Source organism: Dromiciops gliroides, chromosome 5 (assembly GCF_019393635.1).
Source record: "Dromiciops gliroides isolate mDroGli1 chromosome 5, mDroGli1.pri, whole genome shotgun sequence".
Classification (NCBI taxonomy): Eukaryota; Metazoa; Chordata; class Mammalia; order Microbiotheria; family Microbiotheriidae; genus Dromiciops; species Dromiciops gliroides.
This window is the reverse complement of record NC_057865.1, coordinates 289,137,047-289,160,606: the sequence shown is the minus strand read 5'-3', so window position 1 is coordinate 289,160,606 and position 23,560 is coordinate 289,137,047. Positions and strand designations below refer to the sequence as shown.

At 48.9% G+C, this 23,560-nt stretch overlaps 2 protein-coding genes across 7 annotated transcripts; both read right to left on the bottom strand.

Annotated features, from left to right (window-relative positions):
- Window positions 1–1,234: 1,234 nt before the first annotated feature.
- On the bottom strand, window positions 1,235–4,096 carry LOC122727679 (galectin-1-like). Its single transcript, XM_043965362.1, has 4 exons — window positions 3,932–4,096; window positions 3,031–3,110; window positions 2,444–2,615; window positions 1,235–1,399 (listed from the first exon to the last, which is right to left on the bottom strand). Exons 1-4 carry the CDS (start codon window positions 3,938–3,940, stop codon window positions 1,253–1,255), a joined length of 408 nt encoding a protein of 135 aa, XP_043821297.1. The 5' UTR covers window positions 3,941–4,096; the 3' UTR covers window positions 1,235–1,252.
- A 7,543-nt stretch (window positions 4,097–11,639) lies between these two features.
- LOC122729564 (galectin-1-like) lies at window positions 11,640–14,574 on the bottom strand. Of its 6 annotated transcripts, XM_043968515.1 has the most exons (5): window positions 14,273–14,573; window positions 14,022–14,080; window positions 12,880–13,001; window positions 12,336–12,507; window positions 11,640–11,842 (listed from the first exon to the last, which is right to left on the bottom strand). In XM_043968515.1, the coding sequence occupies exons 3-5, from the start codon at window positions 12,903–12,905 to the stop codon at window positions 11,696–11,698; spliced, it is 345 nt and encodes a 114-aa protein (XP_043824450.1). In that variant the 5' UTR covers window positions 12,906–13,001; window positions 14,022–14,080; window positions 14,273–14,573; the 3' UTR covers window positions 11,640–11,695. The 6 variants fall into 6 exon arrangements, with proteins under 6 accessions (XP_043824450.1, XP_043824453.1, XP_043824448.1 ...); XM_043968518.1 differs by lacking the exon at window positions 14,022–14,080 and having other exon boundaries at window positions 12,336–12,501; window positions 14,273–14,574; XM_043968513.1 differs by lacking the exon at window positions 14,022–14,080 and having other exon boundaries at window positions 12,922–13,001; window positions 14,273–14,574.
- Window positions 14,575–23,560: the final 8,986 nt, after the last annotated feature.

The following is a 23,560-nucleotide window of genomic DNA, read 5'->3' as shown; positions in this document are numbered from 1 at the left end:
TGTCTGAGAGCTGATCTCTTGCTTTCTTCCAGTCCTGGTGGGAAGAAATACTGGGATTTATCATATTTCAGAAGATGAAAGGAGAGATGACAGGCTCACAGCAGGGACCTCACAGGCCAATTAGTACAACTTCCCCATGTTATACAGGAGCAAACTGAGGCATGAGAATGACTTCCCCCTATAGGAGCCTAGGTGTAGAGAGCTGGAAAGACCTTGGAGGCAAAGCTCTTCACTTTATCCCAGAGGAAACTGAGCCCCAGGGACTTCTCTAAGGTCATCTAGACAGTGAGCATCAGAGGTCAAATGCAAACCCAATACCTCTGACCCCAGAGCCAGTGAATTTGTTCCACTCTATTCCCATCCTGGCTGCAGATCTCTCTCAGCTTCCTTAGGCTGATACTCCAAGGGACACAGGGCTTCACTGGTTTGTATTTGGCATCCTTCCATCAGGGGGGGTTTGTCCACAGTCTGTGGTCTGGTCCTCTCCCTTCACTAAGATTCAGACCTTCCCCTGCAATTACTCCTATGGGAAAGCCCTACACCATTGCTAATCAGGCATTGACTAGACCTGTTCTTTGTGTGAGATGGCCTGGGTTCCTGCCAGTCTGGGGAGGTCCAGGGATCTCATCTCAGAATCACGTGATGCTCATGTCTTTCTTTTTTTTCTAGGTTTGTAAAGGTTCTATTATTTATTTATTTATTGGTGAAGCAATTGGGGTTAAGTGATTTCCCCAGGATCACACAGCTAGTAAGTCTCAAGTGTCTGAGGCCAGATTTGAACTCAGATCTTCCTGACTACAGGTCTGGTGCTCTATCCACAGTGCCACCTAGCTGCCTTTTTATTTATTTTTAACATTCTTTTTTCAAAATTGTGAGATCCATATTCCCTCCCTCCATCTGACCCATCCCTTGCCCTTTTAAAAGACAATTAATATGGTATCAAGTAGAATCCTGTTTTAAGTCTGTGAAAAATGCAGATGAATACAAGCAAAATGGGAATTTTTCCCATCTGAAAATTACTAAAGGACCCAAAGTGGAGAACCCTTGTCCTAGAGAGTTATCCAAGCGCCACTGAGGTGAAAAGACTTGTCCAGGGTCACTCAGCAATTCTGCCCAAGCCCAAACCCAGGCCTCTGCACCCCAGACCAGAATAATACAGACAATATCACCTGCTATCATCACCAGGACTTTTATTAGTAATAAGAGATGCCTACAAGTCAAGAAGGATGTGAAGATGCCTTGATGGAAGGGCTCAGGCGAAAGCCAGTTTTGAGACATGGATGTCACCAGTAATTTCCAAGTAGTCGAGTTTGGTTGCTTTAGTGCGATTTGGGAACTTCAGCTTATGGCCATCAGGCAGTGTCACTGTAAAGGAATCCTCTTCATACAATATGGAAATCTGAATGAAAGAGAACAGAAGGAACTGAACTCTGAACCCTGGGCTTGCAGACACAGGAACACCTGGGTTCAAATTCCACCTCAAGACACTTAGTACTGTGGGGACCAATTTTTAATTGGGGAGTGCTAGCTAAGCGGCTCGCTGCAATATTGGGGCAAGGAAGGAGACCGGCAGCCTCCCTCAAAACAGAACAAGATTTATTTGAACAAGAATGAACTTAAAAAAAAACAACACAAACAGGATCAGTAGGATCAAGGGAAAGGAAATAAAATGGGGAAAGGGAAATTATAATACCTGAAAAAATACCACCGCCCAGGAATCAGCTGAAAATACACAGCAGAACACCTGTCTCTTTCCAGCTTCCACCTAGAATGCCAATTCTCCTCCCCCAAACCTAGAAACACCCCATACAGCCCCAGCCAATTGGGTGGCCGCTCTGACAGTCACATGACTGCCCTCACTAGGCTTCCAATCATTATAATTTTGCTCGGCCCATGTAGGTGTTGGCGAGTGGTGATGACATGAGGTGCCAGAGCCCTGGCAATGGCTACAACCAGTGGGTGGAGCACCATGCGGTTTGCGGAGCCCCAGGCCAGTGCTCGCCAAGGCATAAAAACCTCAAATAACAATTAATTCTTTACAGTACCAAATACTGTGTGACCTGGGGCAAATCCTATCTTCATTCTGAGCCTGGCTCCCCCTTTGTAAAAAGAGGGGGTCAGACTATATGGCTCCCGAGGTCATCTCCAACTCTAAATCTGGTGTCCTATTATGTGTCCTGGGACACCCCTGAATCTTCCCTTATCCTGTTGGGATTAGGTCCCTTCCCAACTCCCTCTTTGTCCCCAGGCCCTCCCCAGCTCAAGGGATCCTGGCTTTCTTGGGTATGATCTTGAGAAAGCCACTGACCCCTTTCTCCCCTAGCATTTCATCTTTTCCCATCAGAGTTTGCTTCCAGGACTCTTCTGTCAAATGGGCTGGATCAGATCATCCCTTGGGTCCTCCCCAGGTAGAACAGTCCCTGCTCTGATTCTGGGCTCTTACCTCCACTATGGTTCTTCCATCAAAGGGGAAATGTGAGTCCCTTTGTTCGTGGCCCCACTTCCAATTCTCCATGGTGTTCCAGGCAATAACATGTCGATCAAAAGGATAGCCAAAGCGGAAGCTTAAGTGCAGGGCAAGGTTATGGCCATCTTTGCCCATATCTATTCTGAAACTGGAAATTAAAAACTCATCTCCATTATTGGCATGAGTATCAGAGACTTGGGGACCCCCCACTCAGGAGTCCCTGAGATATAAGACCCCACACGGACTCTCACCCAATGCTGACCTGAAGCCCCATGGCTTCTCTTCTGCAGTTTCCCCACCTTGTCTTAACAAGTGACCATTGGACCCATTTGACTACCTCCAGAAACATGCAGCTCACTACCTATCCAAATGGTCCCATCTGGCTACTGGGAAGATTGTATGGGGAACTTTTTCCCTTATGTGGAGTCCCAGATGTGCCATCTGGGGCTGAGGCAAAACAAGTTTCCCGCTTCTAATGAAGGGTCAAAGGCAATCAGGTGGGGAAAGGCTTCAGCTCTCACCCAGGGTTCATTTGTGCCTCATCCATCCCATGTCCCACTTACTAGTTCCTATGATGTATTATCCTTCCTATTATTGTTATGCTTGTTCCAGGTGTCAGGTTCAATTCTCCGCAACACACTGCCTGAGGAGAGGAAGCACAACAGAATTAGGCTATAGCTTTGTAGTATTTTCCTGTTCTTAATCAAAGGAGAAGTAATTGCGTGAGGAGGAGGGGAGTTCAGGGAGAGTGGAATCTTATGAGCTGGTTTCCTAGAGAAGAGAGAAGTAGTGTGTTTGTGAGGTCAATTAGGTATTATTTTTAAAGGTGTGGGGGGGGGGGGTGGCTACTAGGGAAGGACCATACGATTCACTTGCCCCCAGCCCTGACCCTTCTGCCATCTCCAGCCTCCTCCTTTTCCAATGGAGCCTCCTCAGCCTGGCCTCTTTCTGTGCCATCAGGCTGGGTCAGACAGTCATTCATCCAAGAATGTCTAATCCTCGGGAGAAGATTCATCTCTGCTCCCATTCCCCGTCCCTGCCACCGGGATCCTTTCGCTTCCGTCTGCAGTCAAGGAAGGACATTCCCCTACATTCTACCCCAACAGCCCCACACGCACACAGATGTAGCCCGTCAGAGTTGGGGTACACCATTCCCCTAACTCATGAGAAGTCCCACTTGCCCCTTGCTACCCTCTCCCCAAGACCTTTCTGAATTTACCAGTTTGTCGAAGACAAGTTGCAAGGGGGAAGACATGGAAGGGGCATCCCTTAGCAGGGCTGGGGAGGGGACAGTGAGGGGTTGGTTAGAGGAGAAAAGAAAGGACCCCAGCGTATTGGGGGGGCGGGGTAGATCATTCCTACCCTCTCCCGAACACAAGCGTCTCGAGTCTCCGGGATTATTTCCCAGACCCCACTATTGGACCCTCAGCCAATGCCCTGGACAAGACTCCCCTCAACCTATACCTTGGCCATGACGGAGGATAAGAAATGCTCCTGAGAGTCTCCTGGCTGCGCTGAGACCCCGGAGGATAACGTCCAACTCCAACCAGAGATGGTAAGTCAGGGAGATGTAGGGCCCTTCAAATAGGCGGCCAGACGCAGGGCTTCCTCAGAGTCCGCACCGGGACACACCCCCAGCACTCCCCTCTGGCACTTTTTGCCAATCCAAAGCACAAAGGGGAGGGAGCACAGATCAGGCGCTGGGCTGGCAGAATTGTTGAAGGCTTTCTTGGGAGATCAGCCATTCAAGGAGGAAACAACCCTTTGGTAACAATCCCTCTATATCCAGGTCTTTCCTTTTCTAGCTTTTGAGTTGCTGCAATGCTGCAATTCTGCTTCCTTTGTAGACCACAGGACATTCTTTGATGTAGGCAAGCCATGCTGGCTGGTGCTGTGCCAGTGTCTCTCAGGTCTTACAATTGATTCCAAAGTTCTTCACAGAGAGCTTGAGAGTGTCCTTGTATCACATCTTCTGACCTCTGTGTGAGAGCCCACCCTGTGCGACTTGTCTCTAAAATAGTCTCAAGTTCAAATAGCACGAATAGAAAAGGGCTTAAGCAATCTCCCAGGGTAGGTGTTAAAGATATGGTTATGTGTAAAGTGCTTAACAAACCCTAAAACTCTGCAGAAAGATCAGTTGCTGCTGTTTCTTTTCTTTTTTTAAGTTGCTGCTATTTCCAAGGGAAATAGGATTAGGCAATGATACATGTGAAAAAATATGAGGATCTGAGTGGACCTCAAGCCCAATATGAGTCAACAGCATAACATGGAAGCCCCCCTGCAAAAGCTTCTGCAATCTCAGGCTGCCTTGGGAGAGGGAGAATAGCCAGGGAGTAGAGGTCTGGTGCTCCCACTGTTTTGTGCCCTGGTCAGGCCACAGCTGGAGTGCTCTTGGATTCTGATTCGCACAGTTTGGAAAGGACAAGTAGAAATCTGTTTAGGCATGCAAATGAAGGTAACCAGATATAAGGGGCTCAAACCTTCCACCTCTCAAGGTTTCCCTTAGACCCCTGAGGGGAGAGAGAGTAGCCACCCAATGTGGCCCTAACCTTCTAGTCTGACTGTGAGTAAGGAGAGGGAGCCCAGAGCCTGGGCTATACCTGTGTTGTGTAGGCTTGTCACATGGAGGAGGAATTTGCCTCATTGCTCATGGCCTCAGAAGGAGAACCAGTGGGTGGGAGTTACAGGGAGGCTGGATTTGCCTCAACATAAGGAAGAACTTCCTCAGAATCAAAGCTCCCTGACAGTGGAACTGATTGAGCTCCCCCCCCCATCTTTTTTTTTTAATTTTTGCAAGGGCAGTGGGGGTTAAGTGACTTGCCCAGGGTCACACAGCTAGTGTCAAGTGTCTGAGGCCGGATTTGAACTCAGGTAGTCCTGAATCCAGGGCTGGTGCTTTATCCACTGCACCACCTAGCTGTCCCCTCCCCTCCCCCCATCTTAATGATGTTCAGGCAATGGCTTGTCCTGGGGCTTACAGGGGATATTTCTGCCTGGGGGTGGTGGTGGTGGGAATCACTGCAGGCAATAAATGCCAGAGTCAGGATCTGAACATGGCTTTCCCTACTCCCAGTAGTAAGAGCTCCCATTCTTACTCTTTCTGGATCACTTTCCTCATAACAACCCTTATTTGGTAGGTGGCTAGGAAATCCCACTTTCCCCATGTGATGCATGAGGACCTTACAACTCAGAAAGGTTGAGTGAATGGTCTGTGCTCACACAGCTGCCATGTTTGGGAGCTAGGACTCAGGACCAGCCTTTCTGATTCATAGTGGGTAGGGTGCTGGGCTTGGAGTGAGGAGGGTCTGGGTTCCAATGCCATTTCAGGGACTTACTAGTTGGGTGAATCACTTCCCTCCTGGGGGTTCAGTTTCCTCAGTGGTAAGATTCAGGGCATAGCCTTTGACTTGTGAGGTCCCTTGTAGCCCTAAATCTAGGTTCTAATGTTTCTAAAGGGTCAAAGTGTGTAAAGGGCACTGAGCTTTGTGGGGTGGGGTTCACAAGGATGTATGAGACACTCAAGGAATTTATTATTCTTCAGGAGTGGAGAGGAGGGGTCACAGGCTCATAGAAGGGACATCAGAGGCCATCTAGTCCAACTTCCTCATGTGATAGAGGAGTAAACTGAGGCAGGGAGTATGACTTGGGCCTCCAGTAGCATAGGTGTAGAAAGCTGGATGGACCTTGGAGGTCAGGTTCTTCATTTTACCCCAGAGGAAACTGAGGCACAGGGACTTCTCCAAGGTCCCCTAGGCCAAGAACATCAGATGTCAGATTCAAACCCCATACCTCTGACTCCAAAGCTAGTCAAGGTCTTTCCAATCTTCTCCCTTAGGCTGGTTCTGCAAGGGACCCAGGGCTTCACTGGTTTGTGTTCAGCATCTTTCCAGCAGGGGGGTTTGCCCACAGTCTGGCCTGGTCCCTTCCTTTCACTAAGAAACAGAGGTTCCCCTGCAATTACTCCCATGGGAAAGCCCTTCACCATTGCTAATCAGGCATTGACTAGGACTGCTCTGTGCTTGTACCTTTTTTTGTGTGTGATGGCCTGGGCTCCTGACACTCTGGGGAAGCCCAGAGACCTCTCCTCAGAATCATGTGTTGTCTTTATTTCTTTCTTTTTCATTTTTATCCAGGTTTAAAAAAAAATTTTTTTGGCGGGGCAGTGAGGGTTAAGTGACGGGCCCAGGGTCACACACCTAGTGTCAAATGTCTGAGGTCAGGTTTGAACTCAGGACCGCCTGAATTCAGGGCCAGTGCTCTATCCACTGCGTCATCTAGCTGCCCCTTTTAAATTTTATTTTTAACATTCTTTTTTTAAAAAATTCTGAATTCCAAATTCCCTCATTCCCTCTAACCCTTCCCTCACCCATTTACAAGACAAGTGATATGGTCTCAAGTAGAATAAGGTTTGAAACATATAAACATGCTAATGAAGATGAGGAAAACCAGAAGGTAGCAACAATCAAGATGACAATTTTTTCCATCAGAAAATTGCCCATAGACCCAGGTGGAGAACCCCTGTCCTAGAGAGTCACCAATGGGCATTAGAAGTGAAAGGACTGGGGGCAGCTCGGTGGTGCAGTGGATAAAGCACTGGCCTTGGATTCCGGAGGACATGAGTCCAAATCCAGCCTCAGACATTTGACACTTAAATAGCTGTGTGACCCTGGGCAAGTCACTTAACCCTAGTAACCCTGCGAAAACCAAAACAAACAAACAAAGAAGTGAAAGGACTTGTCCTGGGTGACTCAGCCATCCTTCCCAACTCCAAACCCAACCCTCATTCTCCCGGAGCGGAATAAGAGAAAATGCTCCCTGTTATCATCACTAGGATTTTTATTAATAATAAGGGAGACAAACCCGCCCTCCGCCGCCCGTCCCCCGGCCCCCAGCACCCTCCCCATCCCTTTATGTCTCCCCTGCCCGCCCCGTGCCGCCTTCCACATCCCCTCATCGCCCCACACCCTCACCCCCTGCCGCCTTCACGCCCTTTTCCTGGAGACAGAACAGAAGAGGGCTTATCTCTAGGGCGGCGCTGGCGGAATTTTTGAAGTTTTTCTTAGAACGTCAGCCAATTGATGTGCAGACAAGCCTTTGGTCACATCACATTCACGTCAAGCTGCCTCCTGTTCTAGTCTTTTCCCCCAGAGATTCTCAAACTGTGGGTCGCGAATCCCTAGGGTGCCGCGTAAGTGAATATGGGGATCACGAAAAATTTGGTAACGACAAAATAGCTATTTCATATACCTATATAGCCGGGGTCGTGGAAGTAGAGAGGGGGAAAGGGTACACGAGTGGAAAAAATTTAAGAATCCCTGCCATCCAAATCCCCAAAAGTGTCCTTTGGGGGATGGTGTTGGACCCAGTGGTCGGGAGATTGAGGGAACCAAAAGAAAACAATTTTTAGAATGAACAAGAATCTGATCTTCTCAGCAAGGAGCTGCAGGCCAGCTGGTCTCCCATACTCTGGTCTCGCTAAGAGTCAGCCCCCTGGACTCCAAAGCGTCCACCTGAAGGGGCAAATGCTGGCCAGTGGATGTCACAGCATGGAGAGACCTAAGAAAACATCTGGTGTCTTAACCGATGGGGAGACTGAGACTGTGGGGTTCCAGGGGCAGGGAGCAGCTGAGCCAGGATTGGTTCCCAGGTTTTCTGACCCCAAGAGCAGGACTCTTAGCACCATATCACATGGTCAAACATTCATGTTTTATAAATGGGGAAAGTGAGATGGAGAGATGAGAGGAACTCACCTAAGATCATGGTTATTGACTTTCAGGTGGTTCATTGAAGAATGAGGTGGGTGAGAAAAGGGAAGGGAATCAGTTTGGTCTCCATTTGGAATGAAGGGTCAGTGAGTCTCTCTGACATCTTTGAACATGTCCCCTGTTATCTGTGCCTGTCATTAACTTTACTGAAGCCCTGTGGAGGTCCCCCCTGCCTTTAATTATGAGAAGAGAGAGCCTGGTGAGGTGCCCAAGGCTGAGCCTGTGGTTTTCTGACCTGCTGTCAGAAATCACTCTCTTCCCAGTCTGAATCATGAGGCTTGAGGGAGGCAAGCTGAGGTTCTCCAGAAAGTCCTGCCATACCAGCTCAAGGAAGGGAGTAGCAGGGACCCCAGTGGGGGCCCCTGGTGCTGCCAGAGAATGAGACCCAACCTAGGGCCCCAGGTAACCTATGACACAGCCTCCCCTTATACACCCTCACCCTCTTCTCCTGAAAATGAGACCCAAAGAAACAGAGGTACAGGGTCAGAGGGTAGACATCCCTTTGATTCCATCATAACAAAGAGGGATGGTTGAGGGAGGGGTTGAAGGAGCATGCACCTTCTGAGTGAAAAGAAGACATGGTATTTTCTGCATCTTGCCCACTGTTTCACCCTTGCCTCTTGTTCCTCTCATGAGGGAGACTGGGAGGAAGGGACTGACAGCTGCAAGTCACTTCAATTCTCTCACCCTCAGTTTCCTCATCTGAAAATCAGGATCATAACAGGATTAAAAGGGAAGTATCATATTCAAAAGAGATGCCCTCCCTCAAAGTCAAGAAGACCTGGGTTCAAATCCCACCTCCCAAGACAACTGACTGCTCACTGCTTGAGGTAACACTCTAAGAGAGGGAGTTCTTAACCTGGGGTTCACAGATCTCCCTGGGATCCATGGAGAGATCACAGGGGATTTTGAACTTGGAGAGAATAAAATAAACTGCAGCTTTATTTTCAATGAACTCTACGTGAAACATGTCATTTCTTGGTACTATTAAAGAAAGATGAATCCCTTTTTCCCCTCTCAGGAGGGCTTCACCAGACTGCCCATGGGGTCAGTGACAGATACCAGTCAAAGTTCTTCTGTTCTGACTGGAAGTTACAAAGAAGGTGCTGACTTGTATGGTGTGGGGGGAGGAAATTTCTCACCTGGGAGTCCCCATAGTCATGCAATGTCATCCCAGATCAGATCCCTTTCCATATCCTCTAACAGAATCATCAAACCTCTACTTAGAGGACCCATATATGTATTTAAATAATACATTCCATTCAAACATTCCCCCAAAGTGGTCACTAGGCTCCCCTTGAAGACCTCCTACAATGGGAAGCTCCCTCCCCATGGCATCAGCAGGCTCTACTTCTGGACAGCTCCCATTCTTACATTAAATGGACAGCTCTCTCTGCACCTTCCCCAAATTCCTCCTGCTTCTGCCTCTGGAACTGAGCAGGACCAGGGAAAATCCCCTCCTGTAGCACAGCCCCCCTGTACTTGCAAACAAGGCTCATGTGGCCAAGGCCAACACCCCTAACTATTGCTTCTCCCCTCCATGTATCTTTTTTTTTTTTTTGGTGAGGCAATTGGGGTTAAGTGATTTGCCCAGGGTCACACAGCCAGTAAGTATTAAGTGTCTGAGGCTGGATTTGAACTCAGGTACTCCTGATTCCAGGGCTGGTGCTCTATCCACTGTGCCACCTAGCTGCCCCTCCCTCCATCTGTCTTAAGGGCAAGAGAAGCACTGCAGAGACCTTGGAGATGGTAGAGAAGCCAGGCTCAGAGACATTCTAAGGGCTGGTCTCAGCCACACAGACAATTCCCAGCACCGGCTGAAGTGCAACCTCGCCTTCATCTCTGCATCTCCAGGCACTCTGAGCCTCTTTCCACCCAGCACTGGGCATGCAGCTCATTCCTCTCTCTCTGACAATAGGCCTGGCCTAGCCTGAGTGGTCCACAGATGTGTGTAGACTGATCAGCCCCTTCTGCTGTAGGGAGATTGGATGTGGTTAGTGAGACTGTAGCTGGTGGCAGGACCAGAGCTGGTCACCCCCAGGGCCACGTCCAGATCCAGGCTTGGTTAGCCCATCTCTGGGCATGCACAGTGGAGGGCCCTGGTCTCTCTTTCTGAGGACATACAGCATCCTTTGGCCATTGCCTGTGGGTGCTGAGCCAGAAGCAGTTAGGATACAGAATGTCTGAGAGCTGATCTCTTGCTTTCTTCCAGTCCTGGTGGGAAGAAATACTGGGATTTATCATATTTCAGAAGATGAAAGAGGAGATGATAGGCTCACAGCAGGGACCTCACAGGCCAACTAGTACAATTTCCCCATGTTACACAGGAGGAAACTGAGTCAGGGAGCATAACTTCCCCCTATAGTTGCCTAGGTGTAGAGAGCTGGAAGGACCTTGGAGGCAAAGCTCTTCACTTTATCCCAGAGGAAACTGAGCCCCAGGGACTTCTCTAAGGTCATCTGGGCAGTGAGCATCAGAGGTCAAATGCAAACCCAATACTTCTGACCCCAGAGCCAGTGAATTTGTTCCACTCTATTTTCATCCTGGCTGCAGATCTCTCTCAGCTTCCTTAGGCTGATCCTCCAAGGGACACAGGGCTTCACTGGTTTGTATTTGGCATCCTTCCATGGGGGGTGGGGGGAGTTGTTCACAGTCTGTGGTCTGGTCCTCTCCCTTCACTAAGATTCAGAGCTTCCCCTGCAATTACTCCTATGGGAAAGCTCTACACCATTGCTAATCAGGCATTGACTAGACGAGTTCTTTGCTTGTCACCTTTTTGTGTGTGATGGCCTGGGTTCCTGCCAGTCTGGGGAGGTCCAGGGATCTCATCTCAGAATCACGTGATACACATGTCTTTCTTTTTTCTAGGTTTGTAAAGGTTTTATTACTTACTTACTTATTTGTTTGTTTGTTTATTGGTGAGGCAATTGGGGTTGAGTGACTTCCCCAGGGTCACACAGCTAGTGTCAAGTGCCTGAGGCCAGATTTGAACTCAGGGCATTCTGATTTCAGGGCCGGTGCTCTATCCATGGGGCCACCTAGCTGCCTTTTTATTTATTTTTAACATTCTTTTTTAAAAATTGTGAGATCCATATTCCCTCCCTACCTCTGACCCATCCCTTTCCCTTTTAAAAGACACTTAATATGATATCAAGTAGAATCCTGTTTTAAGCCTATGTAAAATGCAGATGAATACAAGCAAAATGGGAATTTTTCCCAGCTGAAAATTACTAAAGGACCCAAAGTGGAGAACCCTTTTCCTAGAGAGTCATACAAGAGCCACTGAGGTGAAGGGATTTGTCCAGGGTCACTCAGCCCTTCTTCCCAAGCCCAAACCCAGGCATCTGCCCCCCTCACCAGAATAACACAGACAATATCAGCTGCTATTATCACCAGGACTTTTATTAATAATAAGAGATGCCTACAAGTCAAGAAGGATGTGAAGGTGCCTTGATGGAAGGGCTCAGGCGAAGGCCAGTTTTGTGACATAGATGTCACCAGCAGTTCCCAAGTAGTCGAGTTTGGTTGCTTTAGTGCGATTTGGGAACTTCAGCTTATGGCCATCAAGCAGTGTCACTGTAAAGGAATCCTCTTCAAACAATATGGAAATCTGAATGAAAGAGGACAGAAGGAACTGAACACAGAACCCTGGGCTTGCAGACACAGGAACACCTGGGTTCAAATTCCACCTCAAGACACTTAGTACCAGATACTGTATGAGCTGGGGCAAATCCTATCTTCATTCTGAGCCTGGCTCCCCCTTTGTAAAAAGAGGGGGTCAGACTATATGGCCCCTGAGGTCATCTCCAACTCTAAATCTGGTGTCCTATTATGTATGGTAGGACACCTCGAGTCTTCCCTTATCCTGTTGGGACCAGGTCCCTTCCCAGCTCCCTCTTTGTCCCCAGGCTCTCCACAGCTCCAGGGATCCTGGGTTTCCTGGGTATGACCTTGAGAAAGCCACTGACCCCTTCCTCCTCTAGCATTTCATCTTTTCCCATCAGAGTTTGCTTCCAGGACTCTTCTGTCAAATGGGCTGGATCAGATCATCCCTTGGGTCCTCCCCAGGTAGAACAGTCCCTGCTCTGATTCTGGGCTCTTACCTCCACCATGGTTTTTCCAATAAAAGGGAAATGTGAGTCCCTTTGTTCTTCGCCCCACTTCCCATTCTCCTTGGTGTTCCAGACAATCTTGTGTAAATCATGACCATGTTTGAAGCGTATGCTTAAGTGCATGTCAAGGTTACGGCCATCTTTGCCCATCTGTATACTGAAACTGGGAATTGAAAACTCATCTCCATTATTGGCATGAGTATCAGAGACTTGAGAACCTCCCCCTCAGAGAATCCCTGAGATAAAAGACCCCAGAGAGACTCTCACCCAATCCTGACCTGAAGCCCCATGGCTTCTCTTCTGCAGTACCCCCACCTTGTCTAACAAGTGACCATTGGACCCATTTGACTACCTCCAGAAACATGCAGCTCACTACCTATCCAAATGGTCCCATCTGGCTACAGGGAAGATCCTGTGGGGAACTTTTCCCTTATGTGGAGTCCTAGATCTGCCATCTGGGCCTGAGGCAAAACAAGTTTCCCGCTTCTAATGAAGGGTCAAAGGCAATCAGGTGGGGAAAGGCTTCAGCTCTCACCCAGGGTTCATTTGTGTCTCATCCATCCCAGGTCCCACTTACACCCTGCAACTAGGTTGTATCATTCCTACTACTGTTACGCTTGATCCAGGTGTCAGGTTCAATTCTTCGCAAAACACTGCCTGAGGAGAGGAAGCACAGCAGAATTAGGGCTATGGCTTTGTAGTATTTTCCTGTTCTTAATCAAAGGAGAAGTAATTGGGGGTGGGGGAGTTCAGGGGGAGGGGAATCTTACGAGCTGGTTTCCTAGAGAAGTGGGAAGTAGTGTGTTTGTGAGGTCAATTAGGTATTATTTTTAAAAGTGGGGGGGGGAGGCTGACAAGGGAAGGACCATAGGAATCATGTGCCCCCAGCCCTGCCCCTTCTGCCATCTCCAGCCTCCTCCTTTTCCAATGGAGCCTCCTTAACCTGGCCTCTTTCTGTCCCATCAGGCTGGGTTAGACAGCCATTCATCCAAGAATGTCTAATCTGGATGTTGCCATTTTAGTAAGCACCCTGGGCCTGGACCTGCTGTCAATTGGTGAACACTCCCCTCTTCACACAAGAAAGAGAAATGTGGGCTGCCAAAGTAGTAGCAGCAGCAGCAGCAGCAGCAGCAGGAATGGAAGTAGGACTAGCAGCAGCAGGAATAGAAGCAGGACTAGCAGCAGCAGCAGGAATAGAAGCAGGACTAGCAGCAGCAGCAGCAGCAGGAATGGAAGTAGGACTAGCAGCAGCAGGAATAGAAGCAGGACTAGCAGCAGCAGAAGCAGCAGCAGATGCATCAGAAGAAGTAGCTGAAGCTGCCATAGCTGTAGATGCAGCAGCAGCTGCTGCTGTGGCAGCAAGAAAAGCAGCTGCAGCAGAAGAACCAGGAGCAGCAGCAACAACACCTCTTTGACCTTTCTGGTCAAGAATTCAATTCAAGAAGAATGTCTAATCCTCGGCAGAAGATTAATCTCTGCTCCCATTCCCCGTCCCTGCCACCCGGATCCTTTCTCTTCAGTCTGCAAGGAAGGAAGGGCATTCCCCCAAATCCTACCCCCACAGCCCCACCCGCACACAGATGTAGCCCGTCAGAGTCGGGGTACACCCTACTCCAAACTCATGCGGAGCCCCACTTCCCCCTTGCTCCCCTCTCCCCAAGACCTCTCTGAACGTACCTGCTTGTCGAAGACGCGTTGCAAGGGGGAGGGCGTGGAAAAGGCAGCCCTTAGCAGGGCTGGGGAGGGGACAGTGAGGGGTTGGTTAGAGGAGAAGAGAAAGGACCCCAGCGTACTGGGGGGGGGGGGACGGCGTAGATCATTCCTACCTTCTCCCGAACGCACGCGTCTCGAGTCTCCCGGATTATTTCCCAGCCCCCACTTTTGGACCCTCAGCCTATGCCCAGGATAAGACTCCCCTCAGCCTATACCTTGGCCATGACGGAGGATAAGAAATGCTCCTGAGATTCTCCTGGCTGCGCTGGGACCCCGGAGGATAACGTTCAACTCCAACCAGAGACAGTAAGTCAGGGAGCTGTAGGGCCCTTTAAATAGGCCGCAAGGAGTCGGGTTTCCTCTGAGTCCGCACCGGGACACACCCCCAGCGCTCCCTCTGGCACTTTTCGCCAATCCAGAGCACAGAAGGGGAGAGAGCGCAGATCAGGTGCTGGGCTGGCGGAATTGTTGAAGTCTTGCTTGGGAGATCAGCCAATCAAGGAGGAGACAACCCTTTGGTAACAACCCCTCCATATACAGCTCCGTCCTCTTCCAGCTTTTCCCGCGACAGCCAACTTCCCACAACTGTCCTTTGGGGGATGGGGTTGGGGCGAGCGTTAATAGAGATTTGTGGGGTCAATGGAAAATTCCTTTTGGAATGAACTAAGTGGGGGGGGGGCAGCTATGTGGCACAGTGGATGGAGCACCGGCCCTGAAGTCAGGAGTACCTGAGTTCAAAGCCAACCTCAGACACTTAACACTTACTAGCTGTGTGAACCTGGGCAAGTCACTTAACCCTCACTGCCTTGCAAAAAACAAAAATGTCTTTCTTGGGCTATCAGCCAATGAAGGAGGAGACAACCCTTTGGCCACAACCCCTCAGCATCCATCTCCAACCTTTTCTAGCTTTTCCCGCAACAGCTAATCCCGCACAACTGTCCTTTGGGGGATGGGGTTAGGGCGAGTGTTAATAGAGATTGGTGGGGACACCTAGGTGATGTAGTGGATAAAGCACCGGCCCTGAATTCAGGAGGACCTGAGTTCAAATTCGACCTCAGACACTTGACACTTACTAGCCCTGTGAACCAGGGCAAGTCACTTAACCCTCATTGCGCTGCAAATAATAATAATAATAATAATGATAATAATACAGATTGCTGGGGTCAATGGAAAACTACTTTTAGAATGAACTAGAATCTGATACTTTAGGAAAGCAACTGGGGCCACCTGGGGAGAAGGCCCTGCTGGTTTGGGTGACCATCGACCCCTGGCCTCCAAAGAGTCCATCTGAAGGGGGAAATGCTAATGAGAAGATGTCAAAATGTGGAAGGACCTAAGAAACCATTTGGTTTCTTCACCAAGCTGAGACCCTGGGGTCAGGTGGGGAGCCAGGAACTGAGCCAGGACTTGTACCCAGGTTCTCTGACCCCAAGTCCATTGCTCCTCCCATTAGGTTCCAGCACAGGTGACCCAGAGAAGCCTGGGTTTTCTGGCCTGCTGTCAGCAAGCACTCTGCCCTGCCTGCATCATGAGGCTGGAGGGAGGCAGGCTGAGGTTCCTTGGAAGGGGAGGCCATGAAGTCTCCCCTTGTACCTCTACTTTCATTGGGTCTCAGTGTCAGAGGGAGGGGCTGAGGGCGTCTGAGAGGAGGCTGTGTCCCAGGCTACCTGCCTCCCCTAGTCTGGCAGCACCAGGGGCCCCACTGGGGTTCCTGCCACTCCCTTCCTTCAGCTGGCATGGCTGTGCTTTCTGAGGAACCTCAGCCTGCCTCCCTCCAGCCTCATGTGCACACAGGGCACAGAGTGCTTTCTGACAGCAGCTCAGCTTCAGGCACCTGGACAGACTTTCTCTCCTTAGAACTGGAGGCATGGGGGACGTCCATGGGGTTCAATAAAGCTGGAGCCTCCCACAGACAGGAGATGATGGAGGTGGAGCAACTGACCTGAAAGGTCCTCTCCAGCCCAATTGTCTGATCCTGTGGCTTCTCCGGTTCCAGCCAGACCTAAATCCCATGTTCCTCTGTAGGGCAGAATTTCCTGGTCTCTTATTGGCTGGTAAAACCAAACAAAGGACTTCCAGAGCAGAAGAGTTACTGGCCAGTGTAGACACTGCCTGGACTGGGCTCCTGCTAACAGGTGGAGAAGCCTCTCTAGCCTTCAGGTTCCCATTATGTAAAGTACCAGTGTTAGGACATGACCACAAAGTGGAAAGTTGGCTCTCTAAAAGGGGGTGTCCGGGTGTGTGTGTGTGTGTGTGTTCAAAGCTGCCCATTTATTCCTAAACCCTCTAAGGGGAAGATGACATCCATGGGGCTGGATTGAATCCCAACTGTATCACATCTGGCCTCACCCTCACTTTCCTACAATTAAGGTTTCCCAAAGTCCTGAGTGAAGGAAAGATAAAGCCTTCCACCACCCACCTCCCATTCTGTCCAATTGCAATGTGATCTTTGCTGGGGATGGGAAGCCACACCCACAACCAATGAAGTCTGCAGCTGGAGCCCAGCCTTGCTCCCTCCCTCTTTTATACTCTTCCAGCATCCTTGGGTGGGGGGTTAGGGGACCTAAAAGGGAGCTCTGCTTTGCCAGGACCGTGGGAGGGATGAAGGGGCTGGAATCAGTCTCAGGAGGGGAGGCAATTGGGCTTGGTTTGGGGCTTGGGAGAAGAGGAGCCACAAGTGTCTATTCTGTCCTGTTGGCTGCTAGAACCTCCCTCTGCCTGGGGATCATGATTTTTCCTTTTCCAGCCTCTCCAAAGTTTGTGAAGTGCTGCTCTTGGCCTGGACATAGATGGTCCAGGGAGAAGCAATAGTTAGGGGAGTTGGGCTTGTCTACATGAGCCTTGCCTGCAAGGACAGAGGCCTGTGCTACAGGAGAGGATTTAGCCTGGTTCTGCTCAGCCCGAGAGGCAGAAGCAGGAGGAATCTGGGGAAGGTGCAGAGTGACCTGTCCATTCTCTGCAACAGCAGGAGCTTCCCAGAAGTAGAGCCAGCTGATGTCAAGGGGAGGGAGTGTCTCATTGTTGGAGTTCTTGGAGGGGAGCCCAGTGACCACTTGGGGGGAATGATTGAATGGAACAGATTATTTAAATAGATGTATGAACTCCCTTTTAAGTGGAGATTTGATGATTTTGTTAGGGGAAAGGGAGAGTGCCCTCATCTGGGATGACATTGTGTGTATAGGGAACTCCCAGGTGAGCAATATCCCATTCCTCAACACAAGTCAGCAAGTTCTCTGCAACTTGGAGTCTTAGAGCAGGCCCTCTTTGACTGCTTTGTGTCATTGACCCCAAGGCATTCTGGTGAAGTCCTGCTGAGAAAATAGATTTTCTTGAGAGTAGGAGAAGGTGCATTTCATTTGTAGTTCAGTGAAATGAAAGAACTATTTTTTTATCACCTCCCAGCTCACAGATCCCTTGTGATCTCTCCATGGATCCCAGGGAGATCTGTGAACCCCAGGTTGAGAACCCCTATCTCAGAGAGTTCCCTGAAGTAGTGAGGTTAGGAGACTTGGGAGGTGGGATTTGAAGCCAGGTCTTCTTGACTTTGAGGGAGGCCATCTCTATCTACTATGACGCCCTACTTTTAACTATATTATGACTCCAACTTATGGAAACTGAGGATGAGAGAATTGGAGTGCCTTGTAGGTGTAGGTGCTTCAGTTCTCCCTCAGGAGAGGAAAAACAGGCAAGGTTGAAACAGTAGGCAAGATGGGGAAAATAAGATCCCTTCTTTTCACTCAGTGTCTAAAAGGACACTGGGTCAGAGACTTCTCTGGGGCCCCTAGCCTGGGTCTCATCCCCTGGCTGCCCCTGGGGGGCCCCTTGGGGTCCCTGCCACTCCCTCCCTTTACACCCTATGGATCCTTTCCCTGAGCATGAGACACAATGAAACCCAAAGTGCAAGGCTATAACATTAAACACACACCAACAGGGGGTGCCAAAGTGCACACTGACCTGGATTGGGAGTCAGGCAAAGCCTGAGGTGAGGTACCTCAGATACTTACTAGCTTTCTGATCCTGGACAAGTTTCTTAATTTCTGCCTGCCTTGGTTTCCTCCACCTATGTAGTGGGCGTAATACTGGCCCCTATCTCCCAGAGCTGTTGTGAGGATCAAATGAGATACTTGTAAAGTGTTTTGCAGACTTTAGAGTTGTCTATCAATGGGATTGTAGGTCCTCACAACAAGCACATAAAGGAAGCTTAATCAGGATGCCCACTTAAAAAATCACCAAAGGGAGGCTCAGATACTTTGAATGAGTTGTCTGTAGTCACATGGTTATTGCCCTTTGGGCTACAAGAAGACCAAAATGACATCTCTGTGTCATTTTGATCAAGATGTGGTCTTTTGAGGGCACCTAGGTGGCGCAGTGGATAGAGCACTGGTCCTGTATTCAGGAGTACCTGTGTTCAAATCCGAGTTCAGACACTTGACACTTAGTAGCTGTGTGACCCTGGACAAGTCACTTAACCCCAATTGCCTTGCCCCCCCAAAAAAAGATGTGGTGTTTTGGCTTGTTGCTGATCAGATCAATATGAACTTGGAACACTCTACTACAGGTTGGGCACAAATAGTACATATGATCATTTGGAGTAGAGATACCTCTAAATTTATGTATCTTGACTTTCTTTTGAGTTGCTGCAATTCTGCTTCCTTTGTAGACCACAGGCCCTTCTTTGATGTAGGCAAGCCCTGATGGCTGGTCCTGTGCCAGTGTCTCTCAGGTTTTACAATTCATTCCAAAGTTCTTCAGAGAGAGCTTGAGAGTATTCTTGTATTACTTCTTTTGACCTCTGTGTGAGAGTTCATCCTGTGTGAGTTGTCTCTAAAAACAGTCTCTTAAGTAAACTGATGTTTGAAATTCATATAACATGATCAGAAAAGGGCTTAACCAATCTCCCAGGGTAGGTGTGAAAGAGATGTGTTATGGGCCCATAGTACCCCAGGAGTTCTCTGGGGCACATCAGTGAAACTTCTCCTTGAGGAACTAAACCAAAGGCCAGACACAACTAGAGAGATAAGTGGAACCAGATCTGACTGAGCTAGCTCTGGGACCTCTACCTTTCATTCCAGTCTGCCTCACCCCTGGGGAGATAAATTTGGGTGTGGCCCTTGTGTAGAGATGGCTTGAGAGATCTGCATCCACCCCTCACCCAGGTCCTCCAGCCACCATCAGTGGGGGATGGTCCTCCCTCACTAAGGGAACTTTCCACAGTCAGATGGTCACCCCCATCAGTCCTCAATAAAAGTATCTGCCTGTCTCCTGCTAGAGGAGATTGGTATCTGAGAGTCATGCCTCTGTGCCATGCCTCCAGCCCATGAGAAGTCTAAGGATTTCTCTCATGGTTTCCCTTCCCTTCCCCAGCCCCTAAATAAATTACTATAAGGACCCCTACCCCTACCCAAACCCCCTAACATTTTCCCCACAACAGATGGTTATATGTAAAGGGCTTAACAAACCCAAAAATTCTGCAGAAAGATCAGTTTGATATGGGCAGTGACTCAGTTTCCCAAGTTTTATTGCAATACTGTGAGTGAACACAGGGAGAGAGCTAGAATAGTGGAAAGGTCTCTCTCAAATAGTGAAAGAAAAGACAGTTATATTTATAGTATAGATAAACTGATTTATCAGTCTCTTTATAATAATCTCCACCTTGGGGAGGTACAAAGGAGGGCCTGCACTTCTCATTATATTATTCTCTACCTTAGGGAGGTACAGGGGAGGGCTTATCCTAATTTGGAGTTCCTGGGGTCCTAAGCCAACCCCAAGGAGGGTACCTTTTTCAGTGGAGGTGTGTTTTGGGGGAAACTGGGGACAAATTTGGCCTTTTCTGTGCATGTTTCTTTCTGATTCCCATGAATAGTTTCAAAACACCTTCATTTTTCTTTTAATTCTAGTCTGAATTTCTATAGGCTGTCATTTAGTCTAAGGTCGTCATAGTCTCTCTCCCTCTGTTCCCATTATGGGCACTGATTTCTGTGGGTAACAGAACCTAGCATCCTGACTTCCAAGTTATCCATTAACTGGGATGTGAATCCATTTTACACCTAATATCTGAATTAAAGCATGGGTCTTCGGTTTTTCTATTAACTTTTTTTGCTTCCTACATCAAGTTGCTGCTGTTTCTTTTCTTTTCTATTTTAAAGTTGCTGCTATTTCTAAGGGAAATAGGATTAGGCAATGATACATGTGAAAAAATATGAGGATCTGAGTGGACCTCAAGCCCAATATGAGTCAACAGCATAACATGGAAGCCCCCCTGCAAAAGCTTCTGCAATCTCAAGCAGCCTTGGAAGAAGGAGAATAGCCAGGGAGTAGAGATCTGGTGCTCCCACTGTTTTGTGCCCTGGTCAGGCCACAGCTGGAGTGCTCTTGGATTCTGATTTGCACAGTTTGGAAAGGACAAGTAGAAATCTGTTTAGGCATGCAAATGAAGGTAACCAGATATAAGGGGCTCAAACCTTCCACCTCTCAAGGTTTCCCTTAGACCCCTGAGGGGAGAGAGAGTAGCCACCCAATGTGGCCCTAACCTTCTGGTCTGACTGTGAGTAAGGAGAGGGAGCCCAGAGCCTGGGCTATACCTGTGTTGTGTAGGCTTGTCACATGGAGGAGGAATTTGCCTCATTGCTCATGGCCTCAGAAGGAGAACCAGTGGGTGGGAGTTACAGGGAGGCTGGATTTGCCTCAACATAGGGAAGAACTTCCTCAGAATCAAAGTTCCCTGACAGTGGAACTGATTGAGCCCCCCCCCCCCATTTTAATGATGTTCAAGCAATGGCTTGTCCTGGGGCTTACAGAGAACATTTCTGCCTGGGTGGGATCTCTGCAGGCAGTAAATGGCAGAGTCAGGATCTGAACATGGCTCTCCCTACTCCCAGTAGTAAGAGCTCCCATTCCCCTACTCTTTCTGGATTACTTTCCTCATAACAACCCTTATTTGGTAGGTGGCTAGGAAATCCCACTTTCCCCATGTGATGCATGAGGACCTTACAACTCAGAAAGGTTGAGTGAATGGTCTGTGCTCACACAGCTGCCATGTTTGGGAGCTAGGACTCAGAACCAGCCTTTCTGATTCATAGTGGGTAGGGTGCTGGGCTTGGAGTGAGGAGGGTCTGGGTTCCAATGCCATTTCAGGGACTTACAAGCTGGGTGAGTCACTTCCCTCCTGGAGGTTCAGTTTCCTCAGTGGTAAAATTCAGGGCATAGCCTTTGACTTGTGAGGTCCCTTGTAGCCCTAAATCTAGGTTCTAATGTTTCTAAAGGGTCAAAGTGTGTAAAGGGCACTGAGCTTTGGAGGGTGGGGTTCACATGGATGTATGAGACACTCAAGGAATTTATTATTCTTCAGGAGTGGAGAGGAGGGATCACAGGCTCATAGAAGGGACATCAGAGGCCATCTAGTCCAACTTCCTCATGTGATAGAGGAGTAAACTGAGGCAGGGAGTATGACTTGGGCCTCCAGTAGCATAGGTGTAGAAAGCTGGATGGACCTTGGAGGTCAGGTTCTTCATTTTACCCCAGAGGAAACTGAGGCACAGGGACTTCTCCAAGGTCCCCTAGGCCAAGAACATCAGATGTCAGATTCAAACCCAATACCTCTGACTCCAAAGCTGGTCAAGGTCTTTCCAATCTGCTTCCATCTTGCTTCCAGATAGCTCTGAGCTCCCTTAGGTTGGTTCTGCAAGGGACCCAGGGCTTCACTGGTTTGTGTTCAGCATCTTTCCAGCAGGGGGGCTTGCCCACAGTCTGGCCTGGTCCCTTCCTTTCACTAAGAAACAGAGGTTCCCCTGCAATTACTCCTATGGGAAAGCCCTTCACCATTGCTAATCAGGCATTGTCTAGAACTGCTCTGTGCTTGTACCTTTTTTGTGTGTGATGGCCTGGGCTCCTGGCACTCTGGGGAAGCCCAGAGACCTCTCTTCAGAATCGCATATTTCTTTCTTTTTCATTTTTTCCAGGTTTTAAAATTTTATTTTTAACATACTTTTAAAAATAATTCTGAATTCCAAATTCCCTCATTCCCTCTAACCCTTCCCTCACCCATTTACAAGACAAGTAATATGGTCTCAAGTAGAATAAGGTTTTAAACATATAAGCATGCAGATGAAGACTATGAAAATCAGAAGGTAGCAACAATCAAGATAACAATTTTTCCCATCAGAAAATTACCCATAGACCCAGGTGGAGAACCCCTGTCCTAGAGAGTCACCAATGGGCAATAGAAGTGAAAGGACTTATCCAGGGTGACTCAGCCATCCTTCCAAACTCCAAACCCAACCCTCTGTCACCCGGACCAGAATAACAGGAAATGCCCCCGGTTATCTTCTCCAGCACTTTTATTAGTAATAGGAGAGACACTCCCGCCCTCCGCCCCATCCCCACACCCAGCCACCGCTTCCCTTACCATCCTCAGATCCCCGACACACCCTCCCCTTTCCTCTCCCCGCCGGCCCGCCGCCTTCACTCACTTTTCCTGGAGACTGCGAAGAAAAGGGATTAACTCTGGGGCGGGGCCGGCGGAATTTTTGAAGTTTCTCTTAGAAGGTCAGCCAATTGATATGCAGACAAGCCTTTGGTCACATCACATTCACCTCAAGCTGCCTTCTGTTCTAGTCTTTTCCCCCAAAGATTCTCAGACTGTGGGTCGCGAATCCCTAGGGTGCCGCGTAAGTGAATATGGGGATCGCGAAAAATTTGGTAACGATAAAAGGTTATGTATAGCTATTTCATATACCTATATAGCCGGGGTCGCGGAAGTGGGGAGGGGGAAAGGGTACGCGAGTGGAAAAAATTTAAGAATCCCTGCCATCCAAATCCCCAAAAGTGTCCTTTGGGGGATGGTGTTGGACCCAGTGGTCGGGAGATTGAGGGAACCAAAAGAAAACAATTTTTAGAATGAACAAGAATCTGATCTTCTCAGCAAGGAGCTGCAGGCCAGCTGGTCTCCCATACTCTGGTCTCGCTAAGAGTCAGCCCCCTGGACTCCAAAGCGTCCACCTGAAGGGGCAAATGCTGGCCAGTGGATGTCACAGCATGGAGAGACCTAAGAAAACATCTGGTGTCTTAACCAATGGGGAGACTGAGACCGTGGGGTTCCAGGGGCAGGGAGCAGCTGAGCCAGGATTGGTTCCCAGGTTTTCTGACCCCAAGAGCAGGACTCTTAGCACCATATCACACGGTTAAACACTCATGTTTTATAAATGGGGAAAGTGAGATGGAGAGATGAGAGGAACTCACCTAAGATCATGGTTATTGACTTTCAGGTGGTTCATTGAAGAATGAGGTGGGTGAGAAAAGGGAAGGGAATCAGTTTGGTCTCCATTTGGAATGAAGGGTCAGTGAGTCTCTCTGACATCTTTGAACATGTCCCCTGTTATCTGTGCCTGTCATTAACTTTACTGAAGCCCTGTGGAGGTCCCCCCTGCCTTTAATTATGAGAAGAGAGAGCCTGGTGAGGTGCCCAAGGCTGAGCCTGTGGTTTTCTGACCTGCTGTCAGAAATCA